Raw genomic sequence first — 20815 nt, forward strand, 5'->3', positions numbered from 1 at the left:
ATTTCATTGTGCCCTGCACAGATTCAAGGCACCCTGTGCCAGGCGCAGCAAAGCAGCCCCAAAACATGACCGAGCCTCCTCCATGTTTCACTGTAGGTATGGTGTTCTTTTCTTTGAAAGCTTCAGTTTTTCGTCTGTGAACATAGAGCTGATGTGACTTGCCAAAAAGCTCCAGTTTTGACTCATCTGTCCAAAGGACATTCTCCCAGAAGGATTGTGGCTTGTCAATATGCATTTTAGCAAATTCCAGTCTGGCTTTTTTATGTTTTTCTGTCAAAAGTGGAGTCCTCCTGGGTCTTCTTCCATGGAGCCCACTTTCGCTCAAAAAGCGACGGATGGTGCGATCAGAAACTGACGTACCTTCACCTTAGAGTTCAGCTTGTATCTCTTTGGCAGTCATCCTTGGTTCTTTTTCTACCATTCGCACTATCCTTCTGTTCAATCTGGGGTCGGTTTTCCTCTTGCAGCCGCGCCCAGGGAGGTTGGCTACAGTTCCATGGACCTTAAACTTCTTAATAATATTTGCAACTGTTGTCACAGGAACATCAAGCTGCTTGGAGATGGTCTTGTAGCCTTTACCTTTACCATGCTTGTCTATTATTTTCTTTCTGATCTCCTCAGACAACTCTCTCCTTTGCTTTCTCTGGTCCATGTTCAGTGTGGTGCACACAATGATACCAAACAGCACAGTGACTACTTTTCTCCATTTAAATAGGCTGAATGACTGATTACAAGATTGGAGACATGTGTGATACTAATTAAAGAAACTAATTAGTTTGAAATATCACTATAATCCAATTATTTATTATCTTTTCTAAGGGTTACCAACAAATGTGTCCAGGCCATTTTAGAATATCTTTGTAGAATAAGCAGTAATTCATCTCTTTTCACAGCTTCTTTGCTTTATTCTATGACATACCAAAGGCATGCAAGTATACATGATAAAATAGTTTTTAATTTCATCACTTTTCAGGAGGAATTAAGCATTATTTCAATGAGCTGTAAGGGTACCAACAAATTTGAGCACGTCTGTATTATAGAGCTCAAGTGCGTAAAGTAGCACTGTTAACAGTCTCGTGAATCAATGGTTTAAGTGAAGTAGATAGAAAGTGGAGGCAAAGAATTACAGTAACTGGCAGCTTGTTATTAAATAAACAATTGGGGTGGCTTTAATGCATACCTTACCCCACCTTTGGATTCAGTGAAGTCTGTTTTAAACATCTTAATGGTGGTGGCATTTCTGTATTGCTGCTGTTTAACTGTTCTATTGAATCTTTCTAATGTTTTACCATGGAGATGATATGTTGACCCACTTATTAACATCACCACATACAACAAAAATGTAATGAAAATGGGCCCACAAAGAAATCAGATTTACAAATGTGATGTCAGCCATTGTTGAGATCACTAGAAAGACCCCAAAGAAAGCTGCTGTTGGTTTGTACTTTCAGCTTGTAAAGAATGCCAACTGCATTATGTACACGAACAAAATCTTTACAACAGGCATTTTTTCTTTCAAAACATCTTTAACCCTTTTAGAATTTGTATGTACATGCATGTATCCTAATTAATTAAAACTTTGACGTGGTATATACACGCTCAGTTTGACATTTAAGGTAAATACCAGCACTAGTATACGATTTTTGACTATAGGACAGTAATGGCAACTAAAAAAATGAACAGTTCAGAAAATCCAGCCCTAGCAGATTTCTGTTGCTAAAATAATAATACCCCTTTTTGTTTATTATTCGTTCTGGGCTATACTCATAAAGCATTAGCCTGCTGGTAAATGCATAGTACTGCAATACAATCACTGGCTCGCAAATGTTACCATGCATGTCCCAGCCTTTTGCAGCTTCTAATGTGGGTGAGGTGTGGTTACAGTTTTTAGCAGCAGGTCAAAAAAGTGCCCTTATTCAGTGTCTCTAGACAGATCAATAACTTTAATATATATAGCTTAGATAACTATATAATTATGTATAACTATATAATACATGTATACATAACGTTTTGAGTAGAGCAGTGCCATTCATTGCCAATGCATCTTGCGGCGTGCAGTAGCAATTCACTTGTGTCAGTACTCGTGTTATCCAGGGCGGGGAGACTGTTCCTCATTTCAATGGCTTCCTGGCTCCATCTAATAACCAGTTCATCAGGGAAAGCAGGATCTCAGAAACGTTAAACAGGTGGTCACAAACACACATCTGAAAGCACCGACCATGGAGAAAAGGTAAAATCCTCGGCGATTTTACTGTTCTGTATTTATTTTTTACACTACCAAAGGAAATATACCCTAAAGGACGGCTTTACAGAGTTTAAAGTACCTGGCATTTACTTCTGGAAGTGGGGTTTTCGGAACACATCGGAGAGACTATGAAAGTGACAGTGTGTTTTGGAAGGACCCGGGTGGTGGTTCCGTGCGGGGATGGGAATATTAAAGTACATAGTCTTATTCAGCAAGCCGTCATGAGATATAAAAAAGCTATCGCCAAGGTAAGTCTGATTTCGTTTTAATGTATCCCTTTGTTGACTGTTTTTGAAGGCTTTGGAAACAGTGTTGCAAATCTAAGGAATGGAGCGTGTTCAATATGGCGCTTTTCTGGGAGAGAAAAAAAACAGCGAAAGGAAAACAAACCTAAAGGTCTTTTTAGGGAATTGTTTGAATCGCATGGGATAGGGAGAAATCGATTTCCAAGTGGGACGAAAGAGTTTTCCTAAAGTTGGTTTGTTGTGTTGAGGTTTTTTTTTTATTTTGTGTTTTGTACGTGCCCCCGGCTGTAGTAATTATAACCCTAAAAAGTTCATAGCCGAATGTTCTTTAAAGGGACAGGTTTCTTTATCGGCCTGCTTATACGAGTTGTCAAAAATAAATAAATACATAACTTGTATAAAATAGGCTAAAAACGCAGCTTTGCAACTTCAGTTAAAGATTATAATTCTTTTTTAATTGCTATTTTGAAAGTTTATCTCTCAAACTGCACTAAGAACATACATGCTTTAATATAGTTAACTTGGCTTTAGAATAATCTACTTTTTAAAAATGCTTTATTTTTTAAATTTTTATACATTAAAGCATAGTTGTTTAATTTTGTGAGATTGTATTCATATTGGACAGTATCAAATGAAGCATTTTATTGGAATGATGTTTGCTTTGCTCGGTATTAGTATCTGACTGCATTGCATTTTAAAGCCTGGGTGCTACTTTACAATACCGGTAGCCTACTACTGTTGTATGTTTATCGAAATGTTAAGTGTCCAGATACATGCACATAACAAAATGAACACATGTTGTCTAAATTAATACGTTTAGTTTTCAAATCCAGCCCCAGGCTTCCCAAATGACTCAGGCCCATCAGGAGAAGGAGGGAATTGGTTAGAATTGCCTTTCTACATTGAAAACAGCCAAGCTGTAGCATATGTGGGGGGAAAAGAACATTAATTAGAGGTTTGAGTAGGTGTGTAAATAAAGGTGTTGGGATTAATAGCTCTGAATACTGTGTACAACACTAATCGTGTTGTGTGTGTGTGTAGTGAATTATTAAAGCATCATTTGTATTCATGTTTCAGTTACATTTTTACAATGTTGCAGATTGCAATTGCTAATTACGTTTAATGCAAGGCTTACTTAACAGCTTCTTTTATGTGTCCCCACAACGCGACTGAGGGATTGAAGTCTGTTAAGAGACTGAAGTGGGATTTCATTGGGCCACTTGGTGTGGACAGCTAATGTACATGACAGCAACAACGCTGTATTGGTTACAACTAAAGACTTCACGTTTTCAATTAATGTTCCTTGGTGATTTGTAGAAGGGGGAGCTATAAAATACCTCACGCCATCAATCTTTGAATTGCAGTGTAAAGTAACAGTTTCAAGTGGAAATGTTCTGAAGATTCACCTGAGAAATGAAGTATAAAGCACTACCTTACACATGGTAGTGAAATGTAGTTGGACTGTTAATCACTATTCATATTCATTTACTAAGGCAAAGCCAGGTTCAGATCTAAACCTGTTGCTGGTGTTTTTGTTTTGTTTTTATCCTAACTAAATATTCCACAAACTGTTCAACGCAATCCTGCAGTCTTTGTCACAAACGCGCACACACTTCATATTCAGGACTGAGGCCAGGGTTAAGTCCGAATGAAGGCAGTACCATAGCCATTATAATGTAAAGTGAAGGTGTCACCATACACTTTGATTTAATTCAGGCCTAAGATGAAGCAGTGGGGCAAGCAAGCAAACATTACAGTTATCTTGATACGTGATCTTCAGATTGGAGAGAACACAAACACTATTGCATTTGGTAGTCTAATTACTGTACTAAATAATTCAGTACTGTAATGTGGTGTCTGTTTGTCAAATCAAAGTACAGATGCACGCAATATTATGCTGTACGTGGGTTGGATTGAAAGCTGCCAAAGGCATGTTGTGTTCTTGATAATAAATCAAATAAGATCATTGTAAAAATAAATTGAGTTTTTGCCTAGAGGCAGAACTGGAGTCTAGATCTAATGGGAGATTTAATATATTGTGGCACTGTCAAGAAGGACGCAAGGCAAGGTTTCAAGGCTAAACTTTTTATTTGTTTTGGCTTCAATTATTGCTTAACAAAGCTGCTGTCAGCCACAACTCATGCTTCTAGGTTCCAAGGTTGGACTGAAAGGAGAACATAACGAAGAAAAGGAGCAGAAGAGAGAAAGAGCCAACTAGTAGAAGCATGAGCTGTGGCTGACAGCAGCTTTTTAAGCAATAATTGAAGCTAAAACAAATAAAGTTTAGCCTTGTGTCCTTCTTGATACCACCACATTGGTGTTAGTGGGATGCAGGTACCCCGGCACGCACTCGTCGGACTGTAGCCTGGTGAGTAAGTCTGGGGCGGACTTGAGGCTGGCAGGGGAGAGTGTAGTGTGCACGGGGGAAGGCAGCAGCAGGGCTGGTAGGTGACATAATTGCACACATAAGACATAAGCCCGATATACGCTCCTTGCAAAGGAGCTGGCTCTTGTACAGCGGTATCGGCGCTATACTTCAGTGCGAGAGGTCCCAGGTTCGCGCCCGCCCTCCGCCTGTGTGTAGATTGCCTGTGTTAACTGAGAACGCTACAGTATTTTAGGAGAGACTCATTAGTGTACAGAATGCTTATGTGCACTATCAAGAGTAGTATTTTTCCTGCTGCATTGAGACCCAGTATAACTGTTTAAAACCTTTAGTGTACTATACAGTGACCCTTTGCATACTGTGTGACAGCATTTGCAGTGCAGACATGTCTGTACATCTTCATTTTGTGGCTTCAGAAGGCAACAGCAGGTTTGGGGATATATTACCTAGAAAAAGCTTCTGAAATTGCTCTCTTATAAACTACAACTGAATGCAGAATTACTGCAGTTTCATTGTTTTCTGCTGAGCACTTTATTTGTCATTATTGGAAAATTTAAATGTAACTGCAGGGATAAGTTATAATCAATGCTTTTAAAATAAAACAATGTAATAAATTGCAGAAATCCTAAATAAGATGTTACATATAAATAAAATTTAAGGTACATTTGTAAAAGTATATTTTAAACAAGTTTGGAAGTGGCATTATACTAATACTGGAAAGCAATACACAGAGAATAGATATGTTGTAAATGGGTTTTATAGATTACATTTGAAGTCACTAATGACTGGTTTTGCATATCCTAATTAGCACTAATGTTAGACTACCATACAAGGTAGTGCATGGTTACTGATAATTGGGTCTGTGAACCCAGCTGTAAATGACTTTAAAATGTAGATAGTTAAATTTGAGTTTGTTTTATTATTTCAGTCTCCTACTATTTAAAATGTACACCATGCTGAAGAATAAATCTGTGATCTTGGAGTGAGATACAGCTGTTGGATAAAAAAAAAAAAAAAATGTGTTTATGACTCTGCAGGCCTATATGCATTCAGAGTGTGGCCCAGCCAAGGATGACTTTTGACCAGTTCAGCAGAACACAGGTTACTTCAATATTGATTGATTCAATGTCTGCTTTGAAGCTTTCAGGCATTTGCCAGCTCCTGTTGGCACTCATGGAACTCTTCCTTTTTCAATGTGCTGAATCAGAGTTTTACGAGAGAGCTGATTATTCTTGTGATCCATAAGAGAAACTATATGGCGGCAGGGAAAGTGAGCATTTTGTCAGTAGCCATTATAGTAAGAACTGGTTTCTGTTTTGGTGTATAAAACACCCTCTATTTCTGCTGTGACTTTGTGGAAACTTGCACATTTTAATTCATACAATCAATACCTTTTAATTGGTCTCTGATAGTTTTTCATGATTTTCTTCTCATTAATATATTTATTTGCTGGGTTATAAATAAGGCTACGATGTCATGGTGGTCGTGGAAATTGTGAATTGGAATAAAGTCTGTGAAATCTTGAAAATGGATGTAAAAACACATTTCATTAGGCACTTCCTTTATTTCTATCAAAAATGCAGTATGTCATGAACTTAAAATACAAATCTGCTATTTACATGTAGCTATGTAGGTTGGCGAATGAGAGTTGTAGCTGAGCGAGCCAGCATGTAAATGAGTGGAATGGAAATTTATGGGGTGAAAAAATATCACTGCTAAGCAGAGAAGTGAAAAATATCCAAAGGGGACATTTACTGAAAATGGTAGCATGATGTTTTGTACACACAAATGAAAATCAGACTGTGACAAACATGTTGAAAGCACTTTACATAAACAGAAGCTAGTTCAAGCCGTTGAATCTGCAGTAGGAAAGACAGCTATACACAAACCAGTGAGTGAGCTGTTTTCTGTAAAGACAGAAGAACCCGTGCATCAGAGAACACAAGTGTCCTGACTTGGAGGCTTTCTTTACAACATGCTGTTTCAGAATCTGGGAAAATAACTCTTGGACGTTCTGCACTTCTAAAACTTTCTAAACTTGTCAAAAGCAATAGTCTTTATATTATTGGTTTTGGTGTACTATTTAAAAGCTCCTGTGCATGTTGATGTAGCTAAAATTACATTATTTGGTGACCTTTTTGTGAATTCTTGTTTTTTTGCCACACCTCATCTGTGAAATCTACTAAAAATGACCGTGCCAAAATCATAGCCTTAGGTCTCCACACACCGGACGTGATGAGATTCGTCCTTTGATAAAATTGTACTTTTGCTGCGACACTACCTTTCACACCAGTGGCGACAGGTGAGCGCGGTGTGATAGGCGACTCTCATCTGATTGTATCATCATTTAGAAAAAAAACACACGTATGCTGTAGAATACATAATGGCTTTTCAGAATACTTATTTCAGTAAAGGTAAATGAATCATACACACCAGCTATATCCAGTTCCCTGGAAATAGACTGCCTGATGTTCTCCCTCATTTTTATGTCCTTTATTGTACAGCTCTGGGTATTTTGATGCTGCAATGAGGAGCTTTACTTCCGCCATTGCTTACTAAAGGCGCTCAAGGGTCGCTTGTCGCATCACGTCTGGTGTGTAGAGGCCTTTAGTTGTAAATATACGAGTACTTAAATACTTTACGTACCATCCAGGCTAAACCAAAGCTTAAGTGATTGGTTTTCCTTGACTGATAAAATATACACACAGGAAAGTGGTGTCTGGCTTTCTAATTGGAGTAAATAAGCACTCCTCCTTCTCCTTCTCCGTTCTCCAATGTATAGAGGCAAGCTTACAATGGCCACACCCCCCAGTTCTGTGCATGCCGAGGGCCTGATTTGAAGTGCTTAAATACTATTCATATTCTTACCTCATATCAATGTCAGTCTTGTTAATTTTAATGCATTACATGGAAATGTTCAGACACACATGAATTAGCATATTTGCCTGGAGGCCTTCAATTAAGCTACACTTAGCTTGTCGAATGAATTCTGTTAATGTTAATCAGTGTGATGTACAGGAGGTTGGTTGGGGGGGGGGGTTGGGGGGATGCATAAGCGAATGGTCTACCTTGAAGCAGAAGGCCATGAAGCTGCTTTAAACTAGGAAGTGGTGCTGAATATGCAAGAACAGGCATCTTTTATACCACAACTGCACACTAGCATTTGAAGCTTTCCTGAGTGACTTGTAATTTCTTCTGTGAACTATGGGCTGCCTGTCTGCATTAGCAGACATTTAGTTTTTAATCGGCTATACTACCTTGTGACAGAAATACAATGATTCTTGGTTGTAAATATCCCTCCTGACCTGTGAGGGCGCTAAGCAGCGAGAACAGAGTTCCTTGAACGGGCTGGTTCTTTCCCAGGGTCGGGAAGTTGGCCAGTCTGGATGAAGGCGAGACTCCGTTGCAAGAACGCATTGACCCGGAAGGGAAACGACGTGGCAGCCACAGATTGGAGAGGCGGTTGCACTCGTTTACCAAGGTGTCATGTGTGACAGCATAAAAGGGGACGGAGAATCGTAATCTTTTCCTTCGCATTTGGTTTGTAATTAAAAACAGAGAAGGACTGTGAGAGACCCCGTTAACCAGAGAAAGCAGTATCGTGAGTGTTTTCTGTTTGTTTGTCTGTGTGTAATTGTCTTGTTTGTTACACCACACTAGATGGCTAACACAATTCTAGAGCTGTTGCCGAGGGCCAGCACTAAAGCTGGAACAGCACTGCACAACTGGCACAAATAATCTGTATCGCCCACCACGAGCACTACTGCACTCACCCAGGACAGGTGACCATGTGTGTATAATTGTGGGGCGGATACGTGTTGGGTTATTGTTATTGTTTGGGTCTGCAAACCCGTTATTGTTTATTATTATTGTTGTTGGTCACCAACACCATTTTTCCAAACAGTATAAAACCTCTCTGTCTGTTCATTACCGCACTGCATCACCCCTGCACCTGCATCCACTCAGCCACTTTGTCACATACCAATAATATATTTTTTTATTGTTTTTGTGATAACATTAAATGCACTTACAGTATTAAGAAATGTAGGCTGTCAGTCAAATATCTCTTGTATGGATCAAAACAGGATGACTGTATTCTGTAGCTCCGAGGAAATTTAACAATTTGCCAATTATAAGTTCAAATGGAGATCTTGGAAATAATTGAAATTGGATCTGCAGTAAGTTCAGTCTTGCATTAAAAAACAATATATATATATATATATATATATATATATATATATATATATATATATATATATATTACAGCATAGCTAGTTAATCAAATTACTATTGGTTGTGTTTATTTCTGAGTTAGGAAAACAGTAGCTGGTAAATGTCTTGTTCATGCCAGATGGATCCAAATATGCTGTACTACACTTTTAGCTGGTACGTCATGCTGTACACAGCAGTTTGATTATAGCTTTCTCTCAATTCTGTAAGGAAATTAAGGCCTTCATTTTAGAAATAGATGGATAAAGATTACAACACAGGGATGGAAATAAGACTCCTATTGCATAGCAGTTTCACCCATTTCACGTTTTACTGTGATCTTGATTAGCCACAGTGTGATTGTAACAAGCTCAGTTATGTCTTAAAATCATAGTAAAATGAGGAATGGATCAAACTGCTATGCAACGGGAGTCTTATTTCCATCCCTGCAACATATAATACTCTTAAGACTTTCAAGTTTTAAAATTATTTCCAGTATGGACACCCTAGTTTTTAGGGTAGCGTGTCTGCTCAAGTTTTTTTTTATTTTTATATAAAAAAAACACAAATGGCAATTGTCCTTAAGGATCAAAACTGGCTAATCTGCATTGCATTTATTTGAAACAGAATGTCCTGCGGGAAGGCAGAAATGCATGCAACTGAACAAAGACAAATAGTGTAAGTAGGGAAGATGGGGGCAGAAAGTGGGCCGTAAAATCACCTGCCTTCTGAATCAGTGGTGTGGATAATGGAATCGGCTCCACTGAGCAGACTCTAAAAGAATGTGCTGCTTGGCTGTTTCATTAGGACCCTAAGATGCATTATGTTCAAAGAGATTTCTGGGGTTTTTCCCACCATCCCTGTTCCCTGCAATTTACTCGTCTTGTAGCAAATGGTTTGTTACAGAATTAATATGAGGGTTGTTGGCTCAGGGCCCTTTAAATGCAGAGCTGCTTTGTGGAATGTGCTCTCATCTGAACTCTGGCTGTGCACAGATGTGAATTCTGTTATTAAACACACATACAATCGGTGTGTCATTTGTTTGTAAATCTGATTTTAGAAACAGTTTATATAATTACAATGCTGCTGCGCCAGTACGTTTTAGGTCTTGACCATCGCATGTCAAGATCTATAACGTACTGGCACAGCAGCATTCATACTGCTGCAGTGTGGTATTGTAAATGCTAATGAAGAGCTTTGTCTAAGGGATTTTCTGTTTATTGATCAGAATTCTTGGATTACCTTGAATTTCTGAATAATGAGGTGACACCTGCACACCTCTCCCTGGGATCAGTAGATTCTATTCATTAATAACCAACAATAAAAAAAGAATGTATGTTAACATTTACCATAATGTGCATTTATTTTAATGGAAAACATCTATGAGGATCTATGAAGTGGTGCCAGTTGGTAATACACAATAGGTAATATTTACTGGAGTTATTCTTTTTTTAGCTCTAAGTGACCTGTGTTAAGGTCGCACTCATTACGTGGTTTTGATTTCTCTTGTGAAGCAAACGATAATGCCACATATTACGTTAATAAGTCTTTGTTCTCAGTTAGCCCAGCTTTGTGTGGAGGTCTGCTTTGCTGATTTATGTGATTTATATTACAGTTTGACAGCATTTTTCAAAGGCAGGGGTTTCCCCAGATGGGCTGTAAAACATATCTACGATTTACACTTTGCAGCTCAGATGTACAGTATACAAGTGGGTCAGGCATATTACTTTCACAATCAATACTAATCCTTGCAAATGTATTCTCTGCACAAGAAGAACACACTCCTATTCTTATTTGAAAGTCCTTTGTCGTGCGTGTCATAGGTGTTCTTAACTCTGCACTGCATCGAATACTGCAGCCCTGCCACTATCTGCAGTAGGGTGTCATTGCAGTCACACCCTAGGAAGCAACATGGATTGATTGCCTTTTCCACATGGTAATGTTGAGACCCTACATTTTACAGTAGGGCAATTATTTTTATTATTTAAGGTAAGAACCACTTTAAATGAAACAAAGTAATTCAGTGTAGGGAACTACACCTCCATATATATATATATATATATATATATATATATATATATATATATATATATATATATATGTGTGTGTGTGTATATATATATATATATATATATATATATATATATATATATATATATATATATTTTAAAGAAACAAATATTTTGTGCGCAGTATCCTGGCTTTTTCTGTTACAGATACTTCATTAGAAAGGTATACACTCATTAATTTGTAAAGTTGTTGAATCTTCTTAAAAAGCAGAAACTAGCTTGCACTTGCCAGATCTTTAGAAATATACCCGCCCGCCCATTGCCACTGTTGGAAAGATTAAGGAAATTAACTGGATGTTGATATCAAAGCAATCAGACCCACCCCAGCTCTTAGTTGGGGCATGTATTATGGGACTGTGACTAAGCCGTTAAGAATTCAAATTGGCTTACAGGTTGTTTAGTCGTGTAACAAATCGCTTTATTTATTTTACTTGTTTGTTTGTTTATTTGCTGGACAACCAATCAATCAAACTTGCCATCAACACTAGCAAACACCACGAGAGCCCTTGCTGTGTCTTCAAAGTGTGGTGAACCGAATATTCATCCCAACTTGGTGACTGTGGCCTCAGTAGAGCTCTCAGAATCATGTCTCGGATCCAGGTACATCAGGCCAGGGTTTAACCATTCACGTATGCCTCTACAACACTGCCTCTAGCTGATACCCCAGTGTAGTATTTCTTACTTACCCTAGCAGCAAAGTGTTTCAGGTGGACATGCTAACGGCTACACTCAGAAACATGATTTATAAGAGCTGTGGTGCAGGTTTTACTGAAGTCGCCAAGATGTAATGACTGAAATAAAAGATTATACAAAATGAATCAAAACACAATGGGGACTGCATTAGGATATTTCACACCCATAAGTTGTTTAAGTTAAATGAGAAGATGAAACAGTTTTGGCTCTGCTCTTTGGCTTAACCAGAGCTGGTTGGCATGCAGTTAAGAGTGGAAGTGGGAGGGATTTTTTGTTCTATTTTTGGCTCATTTAGTTTCATAGTAATTACAAAGGAAGATATTGTAACGGAAATAGTGGAAAAACATGAATCAGAATTTGACTCGTAACCCAGGAATGTGAGTCAATACTGTTAAAGAAAAAAAAAAGTATGCTAAGCTTTAACCAACTGCAAAAGTGGTTGCTTCAATATTATGTTGAAGTTCATGAAGCCAGATCAGACATTCAAAGAAAAGGGAAAATAACTCAATTAATATGAACGGAGTAGTTTTTAGCGAACCTGTTACTCTCTCATTTGATGCCTTCCTTGATGAAGCATTCGTCTGAGTATCACAACCAAAAAAAGTTGTTTGTCTTGCTAATACAAATCCAACCATAAGTGATGATGCTTTTTATTTCTAATCCAGTCCCTTTAAATGCTCTGCATGTCCTCTCAATTTTCTACAAATGCTTTCCTCTCATGTTTATTCGGGTTTGGTCACAAGTACACACTAAACACAAATGCACACACTGTTCTACAGTGCATGGTCTACTAGTATAAACTAGTTTTAATGTTTCTGAAGATGAAATACCAATGATGTCTGGCCTAATGTTGTATGTTATACTGATCTTTCTGATGTGGTGAGGTGTATAGTACAGTTGTGCTTTTGATCCAATCTATTAACTTTTTGTTGTGTATAAGATGTAATCTCTGCAGCAGCGTTGATGTAGTTGAAGTTTTATTTTCTTTCCACAGGGCTTTATAGAAACCACTTAAAGGATACATAAGGAGCTTTTTTTATTTTATTGTGTTACATGTTTTTTTTAATACATTTTAACCACTTTTTTAAAATTTTAAATTGCATTCCCTGCCTCAAGATGGCTTCACATGTACCTGCATGGACCTCTCAGAACTACATTTCCCATCATCCACCTGATCACTGGTAAATCCATCTGTTACATATGTGAGCAGGAGGATATGGGAAATGTAGTTCTGAGAGGTCCATGCAGGTACATGTGAAGCCATCTTGAGGCAGGGAATGCAATTTAAAATTTAAAAAAGTGGTCAAAATGTTTTTTTAAAAAAAAGAAATTAAAACAATACACATACCTTACATAAACAGTTGTAGCAACACATGGGAACATATGATACAATAAAATAAAAAGGTCCTTATGTACCCTTTAACTGAATGCTTGGTGAGCCTGAAAATATTTAAATACCCATGGAAGCACAGCTGAAAGGTTAATGAGGTTAATTTTGCTAAAGGAAGTCGCTTTTAATACACAATACATTAATTAAAAATGCATTGAAAGAGGACTGAAAGAAAAACCTTGTTCGGAGGATTGTTGTTCTATATGTTCTAAAGTGAAGGTGCCTGCTTGTCCATCCTGATTCTCTATGTATAGTGACAGTGATGTAGTGATGGTGTCTGCTTGACCATCCTGAGTCTGTATGTATAGTGACAGGGACATGTAGTGGAGGTGTCTGTTTGTCCATCCTGATTCTGCATGTATAGTGACAGGGACATGTAGTGAAGGTGCCTGCTTTTCCATCCTGATTTTGTGACCATTGCACATGTCCGTATATCATGTGATTTATCTTGGTACGGACATACAAAGCACAGTTATTTTGTCTTATAAAGGTCATGCCTATTTTAATAATAAATACAATGCATAGTAAAGAAGAGTGACCTATTTAATAAACCGATTTGTAAAATGCCTCTCGTCAAATGTAGGTAGCAGATATTGCACTCGGGTTTGGGGTCAATTCTTATTTTTCAATTCCAATTCCTTTTTAAAATCAATTCCTAATTCATATTTAATCAATTCCAACACATTATTGATTACATTGCAATTAGCAGTATTCTGTTAAAATGAGCTTCTCACAGTGGCAACAAATCACTTAACTTGAAGTCACTGTTAACAATGAAATTGGCTTCAAATGGAAGCGGTTGAACAGTCACAACAACAGTTACGTCTCTAAACTATTAATTCTAATTCCGTTGAAGGAATTGCAATTTGATTTTAAAAAGGGATTGGAATGAAAAACAGGAATTGACCCTGAGAGCACTCCCTGCACCATTTTGCAATGCTGCTGCTTCAGTGCATTCCATCGTTCATCTGCTCTGTAGGTCTATAGATTCTAATGGCTTAAAGCCAGACAAGGTTACATGAATGAACTATCACTCCAGTGTAATTGTTGAATGTGGAAGGACTCCAGCGAGTCCCAGCTTTATCTGTGTTTTGCAAAGCAAGTTTAAATAGAAGCTAGTGCATTTCAACAGGTGGCAGGCATTGAATAAAACATGATGATGAATGGAGAGTTCATAAGCTAAACCTTTCAGGCCAGGCTTTGTATTTTTTTTAACAACATCTTGGAGGTAATCATTGTAAAAGGTTTGTGCAAAAATGAAAGAAAGAAAGAACATTTAAGTTCTCATTAAAGAAATTGGGGACCCTTAGATTTTTGCACCAAACTTATCAAACACTCCTATATAATCTTTCAGTTACTGTCCACTTATTAAATGATTTCAAAGAACCCTCTAGATCTGCCTGCCTATGTTTACTTTATATTTTGATGATGAAACGATACAGTTAGTTGCTGTATGATGGTATTGAAAGAGTTAAAGCAACATGTTTCTGTTGATAAAGCTGCAGCTTTAGATTCAGAAAGTCATGCTTGCTGTTGTTTGATGGTGTTCAGTGTATGGTTTAACAGAGTAATTCATCATCTCAGTGTTAAACAAGGCTAATTATTTGTTGTAATACCCAAGGAAATGCAATGTGCTAGGAGAGTGACGTATGTGGTTGAGGCAATTAAAACTTGCTTGACACTGAGGGGAACAAATGTATTCCAACAAATTCATCATTGATTTTCTGTGTGTTTATCCTTAATAATTGTAATCATTAAGCTTGGTGCATGAAAGCCACCCATGTATACTGATCTTTCTAAAGGGTTTGACAGCCCGCTAATGGGCTCTAATGCAGACTGTGTGTGAGATTGGGCGATCCTTCAGCTTGTATTGTTGCAGGAAGTAATGTAAATAAGTGTACAGTAGATTGATGGCTTTGTGTCCCAAGCCAGCCTAAGCAGTCTGCAACCCCCATGTTGATTTTTAGATGGCTTGTTCCATGCTTATGAAGTGCCTGTGCTGGCTTATTTGACTAAATCTGTAAGGGCTTTCTATGATTAATTTCTCTTCGAAATTAGGAAGAAAAGTAAGAATAGGACCACATTTTCAACAGACAGCAAAGTTATTCAGACTATTTTGCAGATAAGTTTAATTGTAGTGGCATCTACATCTGCTTGACACATTGAAAGTTTATGCATTGATAAATGATAGTTAGCCTTAGTCCTTAACCCATGACACATTGCAAAGGACAGGATATTTTTTTTTGTCCCCTTTGTAATGTTAATCTTGATTGAAGGATAACAAATAGCATTTCAATTGGCTTAGTGCTTTGTGGTTTGTTCCATAGCTTAGAAAGCAGCACTGTATTAAAACTGCAGTAGCTGCCTGTGTGCATTGCTATGCTGTGTTGCCCAGCTCGGCAGTGTGTTTAAGAACTGGAAGATTGCAGTAATTGGTAATACAGTAATTTCATTCTCTGTGCATAACCATTCTATTCAGATACTGCTGAAGGGAGCAGAGCTGTACCTGACGGCTATGAAATGCGGCATAGCGCAGTATATTTATTTTTATTCCTTTGGGAGTATTTTTTAGAGGTATTTCCTCTAAAACGGCTTTTTTCGGTATACAATGAGATTGTACTGGTGTTACTGCAAAAAACAGCCTGGTATTTAATTGTTTTTTCTTGAATGCAGCTCCTTTTGTAGAACACACTATTGTGCCATTCCTGTAGTACTTTGTTCTTTTTTTATTTCAAATTTGATTTAAACCTGATTTTTCCTTTCCTTATTTGAATATTTGGTTACCTCAACTGTCCCATAAATTTAAGCACATTTTAAAAACACAACTTCTATTTAAAATATTGCTTAGCCTACTTTTTTTTTTTTGTATACATGTATAAACCAAAACAATACTGTGTATTCAATTAATTGTTTTAAAAGCAATTCAGACCACTGTCTAAATAGCTCACATTTTTAATTCTTAGACCAACAGTGTTCGTATAATTTTAAAATCTTATTTCACCGGCTTTTCCTACAAATAATACATAATTGATGCAAGTCATTCACACAGACATTTACAGTACTACCCCCTTTTGGTCCTCTTGAGCTGGGATGGCATTTACATTTAGGAGAACTAGGTTAGTATGAGAGCCTTCGACAACTGTTGTAACAATGTATTTCCCACACACACACACACATGTGTGTTCCCAGGGTCCAGACTGAGCATGGTGTGTGTCATCCACACCTTGAGAGAACAGCACAGATAAGTAGCTGATGGAGCTGTCACTGGAGCTCTGTTTGCATTCTTGGAAGGCCTCCCGTGTCTGGGTCATATTCCAACAAGCGGTGTGGTAGCTTGTGGAGGTCAAGGTAGGGTTCAGGATGAGGATTTCAGTTTGCAGTGTGATATCCAAAGATACTTCTGTCATGTGGGTTAGTGCTGAACTATTGTGCTGATGCAGTCGTGCACTGTTGACTTTGTACTTGAATTGAGGATACTGGGTTCTTGGATAAACCATCTGGAATCCAAGCTTCATCCTGAAGTGGAGTTACTGCAGCGTGGGACAGCAGGTCAAGTAGTCATGTGACAGCTTGCTGGAATTCCTTACATACTTTCAATGCTGTTCGCAGGTAGTTAAAAAAAACGTGCTTGAAGTTAAACAGAAACGCAACAGAAACACTAGTGCAAAGGGTTTCTTCAGTTATAGTGCTTTAAATTGACTTCTGCGTGTACTGAGCTTCTGCATTGAGATTGCTAGAGTGGGAAATGTAGTAAACAGGTTTTAGTGAGAAGAAAGGATGTAGAGAACCCTGTTTCAACACGCCTGAGAGTCTACCAAGGTGTGGAACCTTATTGTTCAACGAAGGACACTATTGTGCTATATCTGTAATATCTGGTTTAGTCAGAGTGACGGTGAACATATTTAACCCTTTCATTTCTACTACAGCAACACTTAAAGGAATAGATAGAACCCATGGAGGTTTTGATCACAGGGATTTTGGTAGGTCTGTAATGTACGACCTGTTTTTCATCGGACCTGTGAACAGTATTAGGCTGAAAAACACAAAGTAGTTTTATTAAAAACTGCAAAAGTAGTATGATCATGGGCCATAGTGTTCTCATTTCCATTGCACAGAGAGTTTCTAATAAAACTTTCTAAAGTTCTTTATGTTGACATGTGTAATGTATGATTGAATCCAGCTGTGCTCTAAAGTGATCAAGTGCCACAGATTTCAGTTTAAGAGCCTGGCCATTGACCATTTGTATTCTAGCCAAGTCACTCCTGCATGCAGTACAGTTACAATGACTGTATAGCAATGTACCTGTATAGCAGATTAAATCAATAGGCTTCTGAGTCTGGAGGGGACTGGATATGGTGCACACCCAGTTATATTTGGTAGGGAGTCCCACAGTGTATGAAACCCTACCTCCCTGAGATGGGAACCAAACTGCAATGTTGGTAACTGGCTGAGCTTTGCAAAAAGCATGAAGGCAGGTCACTTTGTAAATGTATGTGTGCCTGAACACTTCAAGGACTGTTCTGTAATGTACTGCATCAATATACCTTCCATTAGTTTGGCTGCCCCATGCAGGAGGGTCTCCAGAGTGACATTAGTGTGGCGCTGTGGAACACTTCAGTATACACTGAGCAGGTCCCTTTGCCATGGCTGTAATTATTACAGGGAGGGAATGATAATCGGTATTACTATTTCAGTCTACTATACTTTTTTCACATTGACACTTTTCTTTTAGATTCCAACTCCTCCTGCAGTTCCTCTTCTCAGACATTTTATCTTTTTTAGTTGTTTTGTGGTTCAAGCAATTTTAGTCCACCAAAGCGTTTGGAAACAGCCCTGCAGTAGAGATGCTTCATCTCGGAAAAGGTATCCTAAATAAATAGACTATTTTCCCTTACTACACCAGTTCAGTTCTTTTTAGTGGTGGCAGATCCTTTTCTAAACTCGGAACATGAAATTCTGTTTTGAAGTGTTAGTACGCGCTTTGTACTGCGGCCCAATGATTGATCTCCCTGTGTAATGGGTCCTGTATAGATTTTTTTTTTCTTTGGGTGTAGGTTTATTATTCTTGTCTAAAGATAACGTGAAGGCGCGCTTCCTCCTCTTGCTGATGTTCGATTATCATCCTGCTGGCAGAGGGACTCAGTGAAGCTGCCCTGCACGTGAGTGCAGGTTCCCTGGGGAACAGGGTCCTAACAATAGCCCTGGAAGACTGTCTGCTAAGCACTGTGCTTTACATTATTAAGCCCCAAACATCTGCCTTCCGGATCGATGATGTTTTGGTAGAAATAATGATCCGAGACCCAACACTGATTCAAAAAGTACTATACTTTTTAAATGATAAACTTTAATTCGCCTCATTTAAGATTAATTAGTTGATATTAATTTTATGACTTTAATTTCAGAACAATAATTAACGATTATGTTACTAATGTACCAATTGTACTGTGTGCCCGACACTGGCATATTTAGAGTAAACCCACAGTGACAAAGAGGGGGCGACGATGACGAGAATCTAATTAATTTAGCATCAGCATGGGATTCCCATGTTACCAGAGGGCTGGTCTAAAATTAGGGATCCTTTTTTGAAGTCTACAAAAATAAACTCTTTACAGTCATGAGGCTTTGAGGTTGTCACAGCTTAGCATAGGAGACTTTGCTAAATGTGAAAATGCAGAGGATTTGCTCATTATTTTTCCTTCTCAAGTAATCCAACTGTTCCTTCTGTGCAGCACTGTGTTAACCAACAACTGGTCAGATATACCATTTATATAGTGCAAGCTGGGACTGCTGGAGTCTACAGTGAACAAAGCGAAATCCACAGAGACTAAACGATTTTACATTAACAGAGCACAGTCAGTACAGTAAATATAAGAACATAAGAAAGTTTACAAACGAGAGGAGGCCATTCGGCCCATCTTGCTCGTTTGGTTGTTCGTAGCTTATTGATCCCAGAATCTCATCAAGCAGCTTCTTGAAGGATCCCAGGGTGTCAGCTTCATCCCAGGGTTTCAGCAGACCTTCACAATTCTCTGTATAAAAAAGTGCCTCCTATTTTCTGTTCTGAATGCCCCTTTATCTAATCTCCATTTGTGACCCCTGGTCCTTGTTTCTTTTTTCAGGTCAAAAAAGTCCCCTGGGTCAGCATTGTCAATACCTTCTAGAATTTTGAATGCTTGAATCAGTTCGCTCAGGTCTTCTTTGTTCAAGACAGAATGGATACAATTCTTTTAAGCCTGTCTGCATATGACATGCCTTTTAAACCCAGAATAATTCTAGTCGCTCTTCTTTGCACTCTGTCTAGAGCAGCAATATCCTTTTTGTAGCGAGGTGACCAGAACTGAACACAATATTCTAGATGAGGTCTTACTAATGCATTGTAGAGTTTTAACATTACTTCCCTTGATTTAAATTCAACACTTTTCACAATATATCCGAGCATCTTGTTGGCCTTTTTTATAGCTCCCCCACATTGTTTAGATGAAGACATTTCTGAGTTAACGTAAACTCCTAGGTCTTTTTCATAGATTCCTTCTTCAATTTCCGTATCTCCCATATGATATTGATAATGCACATTGTTATTGTAGTCTAAAGGTATATAGTCTAAAGGTAAGCACAACCAGTTGTTGATAAAAGCATGGTACGTTTTATAATTGTGGAACAGTTTCAAAACAGGTTTATTTTCAGATGGCTATTACTGCAATACATCTTGTAATACCAATTCCATTTATATAACATCCTTAAAAAATGTTTAAGCTTTGATTTAAAGATTTTGATTCACTCAGCATTTCTTACAGGACCTGGATGAGAGTTCCAAAGTGAACGAGCACTAAATGCCCCTGCACAATACGTTTTTAATCAAGTTTTTGGAATTACAGGGGATATTGTTTGCAGATCTTGGAGTAGGGGCTAGTAACTCCTGGTTGTTACTTATTTTCAATGTCCCTAAAATGACATCTCCCCCCCCCCCCCCCCCCCCTCCACTTGGTACCTGTCAAAACTTGCTTTTGATTCTTCCAGTGGGTAGACTGGGAGCATTCACTTTGCCCTGTAAATGTAGAAGGTCAACAGATTGTGATTCTATTACAGAGAATAACCCGGCTGGAAAATGCAGTTGCCCTCTCTTCAAAGACACACAGGAGATCAGCTCGGTTATTTCAGGAACTGCCTCTTGAATGAATGAATGCACACACAACCTCATGCCTGAGGGAGTTTCCCGTGTGGTGTATTATGCCATTTCCTCCACTAAGAGTTTCAAGTTGCCCACTTTTTATTGTCCAGTCTATTGTATTGAAATATGTGCACACACAAGCATCTTTTAAAAGGACTTTAAAATCCTGACTGCTCTTTTAAATTTCCTTTGTTAAGGCTGTGTTTAGTCACCTTTAAATAAAGGGTTTATCTTGTATACCTCTATTGTTAATCATGATTGTCTTTGGGTTACTAAATTCCTTTCGCGGATCAAATTGTTTGAAATATTTTACACAAATAGTGAAATGCCTTCTGCTGTTTGACACTCAACGGTCTTGTCAAACTATCATAATGGTAGTACTGTAGGTATAAGATTATTATCTCTGTTCT

The 20815-nt window shown here is 38.1% G+C and overlaps 1 protein-coding gene across 7 annotated transcripts in view; it reads left to right on the top strand.

The window, feature by feature from the left end:
• The first annotated feature begins 2021 nt into the window (after positions 1-2021).
• LOC117394603 (partitioning defective 3 homolog) overlaps positions 2022-20815 on the top strand; it is a 372730-nt gene continuing 353936 nt past the window's right edge. For 6 of the 7 annotated variants that reach the window (XM_059019440.1, XM_059019441.1, XM_059019444.1 and 3 more), the window contains exon 1: positions 2023-2493. In XM_059019440.1, coding sequence (XP_058875423.1) covers positions 2374-2493 — 120 coding nt within the window. In that variant the 5' untranslated portion in view covers positions 2023-2373. Of the gene's footprint in view, positions 2494-20815 lie in introns of all 7 variants that reach the window. The other variant, XM_059019442.1, reaches the window with a different exon arrangement.

This window comes from Acipenser ruthenus, chromosome 3 (genome assembly GCF_902713425.1).
Source record: "Acipenser ruthenus chromosome 3, fAciRut3.2 maternal haplotype, whole genome shotgun sequence".
In the NCBI taxonomy this organism is placed as follows: Eukaryota; Metazoa; Chordata; class Actinopteri; order Acipenseriformes; family Acipenseridae; genus Acipenser; species Acipenser ruthenus.